This window comes from Guillardia theta (assembly GCF_000315625.1).
Source record: "Guillardia theta CCMP2712 unplaced genomic scaffold GUITHscaffold_238, whole genome shotgun sequence".
Taxonomy (NCBI): domain Eukaryota; class Cryptophyceae; order Pyrenomonadales; family Geminigeraceae; genus Guillardia; species Guillardia theta.
Window position 1 is genome coordinate 46494 of NW_005434438.1, and position 7397 is coordinate 53890.

The 7397-nt window shown below is 46.9% G+C and overlaps 2 protein-coding genes across 2 annotated transcripts; both read right to left on the bottom strand.

Moving 5' to 3' along the window:
- Nucleotides 1-22: 22 nt before the first annotated feature.
- GUITHDRAFT_156380 (hypothetical protein) lies at nucleotides 23-902 on the bottom strand (the record flags this gene model as incomplete). Its single annotated transcript, XM_005819215.1, has 3 exons — nucleotides 364-902; nucleotides 134-315; nucleotides 23-85 (listed from the first exon to the last, which is right to left on the bottom strand). Coding segments are annotated over exons 1-3 (379 nt in total), but the record flags the coding sequence as incomplete, so codon positions are not given.
- A 2396-nt stretch (nucleotides 903-3298) lies between these two features.
- GUITHDRAFT_148741 (hypothetical protein) lies at nucleotides 3299-7102 on the bottom strand (the record flags this gene model as incomplete). Its single annotated transcript, XM_005819216.1, has 3 exons — nucleotides 3299-5044; nucleotides 5077-6946; nucleotides 7044-7102. 3 exons carry the CDS (start codon nucleotides 7100-7102, stop codon nucleotides 3299-3301), a joined length of 3675 nt encoding a protein of 1224 aa, XP_005819273.1.
- Nucleotides 7103-7397: the final 295 nt, after the last annotated feature.

A 7397-nucleotide genomic window follows, 5' to 3' on the forward strand; every position in this document is an offset into this window, starting at 1 on the left:
ACAGCCAAACCTGATTCTCGACCGGCAGAACAACGCTTAGAACTGCAACAACATTTTCGTTCCGAAGCAAGCCCAATTCCTTCACCTGGATGAAAAACCTATAAAAACAAGATCGGTTAAAAGAGTTTCTTACTGAAAATAATTTTCGTCCGATGTACAGTTTTCTACATAATTGGTAAAACCATTGTTGTTGGCCGGCCTTGTGCAATGCATTCAAGGGTCTCTCTACTTGGATTCCCGACTCCTCTGGCTTCATTGAACTCGTCGTACATTTCTGGTTTTCGGGATGTTTATGCCCAATCTTGCTTTGAGCGCCTGCCATGTCCATCTTGTTAAAAACGAAATGAATTTACGGTGAGTGACCTTGTGTAACCTTGTAAATTGGTAGTCTGCTCCATGACGATTTGGAAAGTTGTGAATCAATGAGGATCCCATCGGTCAAGGAAGATGATCTACATCTTGATTTCTTATCCGGGATTCCCGTTTCTAGGTTTAAGGCAGAAATTATCATTCTAATTTCGTCCTGGAGTGGAATGTAGATACGTTGCACAATCATTGAAGTAGAACCCTCCCCGTCCGTTCATCAATTCACCAAAGGCATATTCAAAACGAATTTGACACAATTTTCGTCGTTATCTTATGATCGACACAAATATGTAACACATCTTGCTCTTGTTTCAGTCTGGGTCGAGTTTCTTGGGGCAAAGTCGCAGGTACCACGAAGTTTGTTAGTTAGAGGTGAGCCGGACAGTTCTTGAAGATTTTCAATGATTGAATCAAGGAATCATGAGCGCCGGTAAGACGGAGGATCAAGAAGTGTGCATGATACAAGATATCAGACGCGCGAGTAGTCGCTCCTCCCACACATTGAAGCGCGTCTCGCACATTTCAGACAGCCCGACACTTTCTCATGACTAGGGTGGGGTAGTTGTGTGAATTTGCCCTACCAACCACTGGATAAGCTAGAGCAAGGTAGGGGTCCATTGCCGGTTTACCAGGGTGGGGTCTATTCTGAGGGGACTGGTAGGATGTCGGCTACCATGTTCATTTCATATAATCCTTTTAGAGCCGAGGTGTAGTATGTTTTATAATTTTGTAACAAGTGGGATCGTTTGCTGTACAATGTTTATATCCACCATCGTAGGATTGTTGATGGATTGTGATTTATAAAGGGGTCTGCTCTCATAGACAGTTAAAAGCATTTTTGATGAAATTTGACCCACCTCGGGACTAACATTATATTTATCGGTACAAACTATTTTAGTTGCCAACCGGGTGACAACTGACGATGATTCTGCTAGTAAGAGTGTGGGGTGGGGTCATGGAGGCCAACGATGGGTAGGGTGAACGTAAATTGTCAGGGGCCTATGAAATTCAAGGTTGGCGAGTCTCATATGACGATGCAGGATCATTTCATTTCCTTCTCTGAAGCTTGCCTTATATAGACAAGGAAAATATAGCCCTTTTGCTTTGCCTCATTCACAGCTCCCAATCTCTGCACGTGATCCCGCCAGCTTTAGAATATCACCATCGTTCTGAAAATGGAAAAATCCTTCTAGGGTTGCTATGAGGCGGTAAGGGGTGGGGGTGGGGTGTGTGACAGTCATCTGGGGCATTATATGGGAGCGAAGCCTCCATTGATGGCCCAGCACACTTCGCAATATCATGACTCGAAATATCATTGAAAGAATTCAAATCTCCTCATTGGGCCCTTAAAAAAGTTGAGGGCTCAATTTGAACTTAGAGAAGTAGTATTGAACTCTTCGGTGCCATGTCCTAAAGCATCGAGCATCTGGAGTACCGAGAGTCCAGCCAAAAAATCTCTTTTCAGGCCCCCGATCGCGTCCTCGGCAACCCGGTCAGGCCCCTACAGGCCTGTACTAATAACTCGTGTGAGGCCAGGGCGGCCAGATAGCTTTCCGGGCCGGGCCGGTCCTGCACTCTGCCGTAGTCATCCACTAACGATTTCAAAAAAACAAGGCTAGCATGGCGAAGAAGAAGAAAGGACAACAAGAAGGTAAGAGGCCTTATGGACTGTAGGAGTGAAGCTAAGAGACTGTGAAAAGAAAGAAAGAAGAGCGATGAAACTGAACAGCAATGAAATCAAAGGAATACTCATCTCCCAACTCAGTAAGAGACCATGATCCTGGGATGGTGAGGATAGTAGTGTACCACTAACAATTATCCGACCAAAATAGAAGAATTTGACCCGGTCAGCGCAAGAAACAGAAGCAAAATTAGAGTTGTAATGGTCTGATGAGACCAAAGGTACAATCCTTAGAGTTACAAGGACCTGATTCGTGAATTAGAAATAAGCTGAATATTGAGATCTTGAGATGAGAAGATCATGGGCAGAACTAGTGTTAAGCATCAAAGCTAGTAAGTTCGATAAGATATGTAGTAAATTGAATCTAGAAGTTTGTGTATCTTGTACGTGATAGAGCTTTGTTTGTTTACATTTACTCTGCGTGGTTGTAGCTGCCGCGCCAACCAATCCTCCGAAGCAGGAGGAGGCACCAGTGAAGGATGAAGAAAGTTCACAAGCAAACCAAGAAAATCAAGAAAAGGAAGTCCTAGACAAAGAAAACAGCTCCCCTGCTGCTACTACTCCTGTGCGTTGTGATTATGATCCAGTTTGTATGATCCAGTTTTTGATTTTCACTCAATCAGCTCGATACATTTGACCCTTCTGCGAGCAAGGTTGGCAGTTTGAATCTTGCTTTCTCTCTTCGTATTAACAACTGGCGATGAAGGGGTTGGAAGATAAGCTGATGAAGCTCAAAGGTCAACTTCAAGATCTCAGAGAGTCAATCAAGGTTGGTCTCAGTGAAACTTGTTGTCTCGTATTGTCGTGTAAGGTTTTATCTTGTCTCCTCTCCTCTCCTCTCCTCTCCTCTCCTCTCCTCTCCTCTCCTCTCGTCTGGTCTCGGCCGTTGACGCTATGTTCGTGATAAGCGTTTAAAATTACACACTACACTTTTTCATTTGGATCAAAACGAAAATTGATGAAAATTCAAGAATGGATCCTGCTTTGTGCAAGCAAATTAATTTCATGACAATATTTTGCTGTAGGGGTTTGAGCAAGACTTCGATCGCCGTCTTGACGAGTAAATATGCACAATGATATTTTCTGAATTTTTCGCTTACATCTCGTGTTAGATGCTTGGCGGAAATTCTGGGAGGGCAGGAGAAGTGAGAGAGATTAAGCTCCGGGCATGATGCTTTACTTTCCGAGAATAAACTCAATAGATTCTACTTCACTGAACTTCTCTGTGGGTGTAGCTGTGTTGCAGCTGCTTCAAGCCTCCTCTGACTCCTCTGCAGCAGCTGCTGCTGCTGCAGCTGCTGCTGCTTCCTTCAACCTGTCAGACTCAGCTGCATTCTGTTGGCTTATCCTCTTGTGCTCTGTCTGGAGCATAGCTGTCACCTTCTGCCTGTGGTAGCAGAGGATGTTGTGTAATGAAACGTCCTGCATCTCAATCATTGGAGGATCCCGTCCTGCAAGCCTTTCCAGGTTTGCATTCCATTTGCCTTCATCTGCCTCTTTCACTGCTAAGAGCAATTCACCAACTATCTCCTCATCCTCATAGTTCACTTGCTGAGACGGCGACTCTGAGTTTTCATCCTCCACGTCAATAAGCACGACCTCAATCGTTGCAAGAGCCTCCGTCAAGGATTTAAGGAAGTCTCCACCCTTGGCGATGACATCAAGCAGCTTAGAGCGTGATTCCAGGAACGATCCTTCCTCTTTTGAGAACCACTTGTTGCAGCTCTCAACGGTAGCGGAAGACATATCTTGCATGAGCAGATTCAAGCTGCTCTCACGCGCCTGCTTGTTTTCCTCGCGGCTTTGCCGGTGAGCCTCCCAGACGGCGTCGAGCTCTGTCGCCTCTCTCTCTTCCATTTCTTCTTGAGCCTTCCAGTCTTCAGAAAGCTGAACGTGACTGGGATAGCCCTCGGCGGCTTCCAGATCGCGTTTCACAAGGGGTTCAGCAGGAGGACAGCCAACAAGATACTCTTTGAGATAGTCTGCCCACGACTGCTCTTCCTCTTTTTGCGGGGGCCAGGACGTGGTCTCTCCTTCTTCCTCCGCCTCAGTTCCTTGAGGCTCTGCAGGAGCAGCAGCATCGTCTGAGCTTGGCAGCTTGTTCTGCTTCCTCATGGCAAGCACGAAAGCTTCTTGGTTCTGGTTTGTCCGGCACTCGGCGGTGAAAGCATCGATTTTCTCTTCCTTGGTTGTGTTTTCAGAGATCAAACCGTCAGGACTGATAGAAGTGAGGATGCGGAGGGACCAGAAAGGTTCTTGCCCTGGCTCTTCGATGTCATTCGTCACGTATTCTGCCTCCCCTTTCTCCACTCGTTCCTTCCCCTCCTCTTGTGCGCTTTCGTCTAAAGCCCTTTCACCTGCAGCTTCCTCATTTTTCTCGTCCACTGCTGCTTCTTCCTCCGCTGATTCTATTGAGCCCTCAGCCTTGGTCTTCGGTGCCATCATTACTAGTGGACGGCGGGCAACAAGATGAGCGATCAGGAGATAGACTATGTCCTCTGCTGGGGGAATGCAGGCCTCAAAAATCTCACAGCAATTGAGATCCTGAGCTTCGAGGAGGGGGGTAGTCACAAGCTTCCCGTCCTTCTCTATAGTCTTAACCTCCTCGTTGGAGGCCTCGTCCCTGCTGTGCGTGTGCCAGACCTGATCTTTCCGTGTTGCGATGAGCGACAACCTCAGCTCAGCCGGAGAGAAGGAGCGAAGGAAGACGGAGAAGTAGACTAGTCCAGTCTCGTCCTTGGGCTCGATCTGGTAGCGGAAGAGCTCGTTGCTGTAGTTGGGTACGAAGTAACCGTTGGCGTCAAGCACTTGGTCGCTTGCCAGGCCCTCCATAGTGACCTCGCAAGAGCTTAGGACAGCAAGACTCCAACTGCAAGTTAGAGGGGTCGCCTCTTCTCCCTCTACTGCCAGCGGTGAGGCACCAAAGTAAGACCTTGCGATCAAGATGTAGCCTTCGGCGGATGCTTGAAGCTTGACCGAGTCAATTTGGTTTTCGTGCTGAAGAAAATTTCGCGGGTGGAGCAGTCAACCAGGACGAGCTGCACAGAGCTGAGAATGTGCGGGTTGGAGGTTTTGATAATCAGCGAGCAGACACAATCGCCTTGAGGAAGCAGCTTCTGACGAAACCAGATCGTGTCCTTCCTCGGCTCGAGACCCTCTACTGTGCCAGAGGAGGAAAGAGACTTGATCCCAACCTTGTCAAAGACACCTTCGAAATTTTTCAGCTCCAACAAACTGTCACTGGATACGCGAAGAACGGTTCGAAAGCTGCTCGGAAAATCGATGATAAAAATACTCTTTCCTTTGCGAACGCGAAGAAGAAAACTTCTATTAACATCTGTCTCGACCAGCGTCCTGGGAAGAATTGTAATGGACGGAATAAAGTTCTGCTCCGAAGGCTCTGCCATCTCATTATTCTTGGTCTCAAACATGATCTCCGAGATTGTGATCATACTCGCTTGACAAGAAGACGAGATAGAGAATAATACATAATCGCTGTCTTCTTTTGTGTTGTCCACGAAAAGCGCAACATGAGAGAGGCCGTCGAAGACAGGTATAGCATGCTCCTCCTGATCCACTGGAGTCTCAGAGTTTTCAGCTGCTACTTCTTGCCCTAAAAAAACCATGGATGAAAATTCGTAGTCACTATCCTTATGGAAGAGGATGACATGGGTGAAGTGGGCAAGAAATGACTTCCATGAGCAAGAATGTTTCATATCAACGTTTGGCTTCATCACTTCAGTCTTGAGGCTGATCTTTGCATCCTCATCTTTGACAACCTCTTGCTCCCCCTTTTCTCGTTGTTCTTCAGTTTCCTCTTGGTTTTCTCCTTCTTGTGAAATTTCTTTTGCTGGAGTGGAGAGGAGCCAAGAAAGCCTTGCGGCATGGATATCAACCTCATGCGAAAGCTCACCAGTCCAGTTGACATGAATAATGAATGAAGAGTCTTCATTAACATCCCAGTGCCTCCCTTCTCCTCCGCTCTTTTCATCTCCCTCGCCGGTCGCAAAGCTTGAGATGTACTTGATCCTTTCCTGCGGGTGATTCCCCCACCCAACTGAGTAACTCTTCCCCGCAGTCATCCGGTTGAGCAAAGTTTGCTTGAATGAAGATTCGCTTGTTTCCAAGAACTCAGGGTGCATTCCAGTCAAGCAAGTGACAAAGAACGAGTACACTTCTCTCTCCAGAATGTTAGGGAACATCTTTTTTCCTACCTCTTCGTCTCCAGAGTCTGCCTTCGTCTGGGTTATCGTCAGAGCCTTGAGAAGAGCTTTAGTTAGAAGCATGGGCCAGATCTCAGCTTTGTTCTTGACCCGAGGGAGGATGCATTCCTCGCCCTTGCACGGAAGACGGTCATCGATGAAAACTTGTCGCCATTGGCCCAACACATGAAGTCGAACAGCATACTTCCCGCTAGGGTTGTAGATTGGGACAGCTTGAGGATTTTGTGGATATATTCCATCCCAGATGTCTTGTTTCGATGTCATGAGAAATTCTCTGGATGTGTTGATGGCACAGACTAAATGATATAGGAGCCAGTCGTCATGCCGCAGAGGATTTGAAGAGGCTTTCGTAAAGAATTCCAAGGGTCTGAACTGCTGGAATTTCTTCTGTGCTTTGACAACAACAGGAGGAGGAGGTTCAGATGAATCCTCTGTGTCTGGAAGGAATATCTTTTGAAACTTTGGCGGTTCTGTAAGGTTCATTGCTCCTGGTCTTTTCCATTCTATCTCTTGCTCATGTTGCCAGCAATCTGGAAGCAACAAATCACCGTCCGGGTCCTCAAAGGGCTCTGATGCTTCCCATTCCATCGCTTGAAGGTGGTCCAAAGCAAACAGAGGAAACGCTTGTGCTCCTGCTCGTTGGGTAGCTTCACTAAAGTTCGCTTCCGCAACGGAACTGTGGCAAAAACGATCAGTGGTCATACAGCAAGAAGGGAGTTTGATCAGATCAAGGGCTTACAATAGAAAGCATCATTAGGGGTTCAGTCTCTCACCATGGAAGCATGTCTCTTGCAGGTCGAAAGGACGTGTCGTTGCCAACCTTCACCACCATGGTTCGACGGTTGGCGACACTTTTTCTCTAGTCTGACAGATGCAGGACACGAGCAGGACAAGGTTTTCTTATAAATCAGGACAAAGTAAATAGTCCATTAGGGGGCTTATGGGCTGACCTAACCTTGACCTTGGGTTTAGGGTTTAGGGTTTAGGGGTTTAGGGTTTAGGGTTTAGGGTTTAGGGGTTTAGGGTTTAGGGTTTAGGGTTTAGGGTTTAGGGTTTAGGGTTTAGGGTTTAGGGTTTAGGGTTTAGGGTTTAGGGTCTCGGCTCAAGGGTTTAGGGTTGCTATGTTA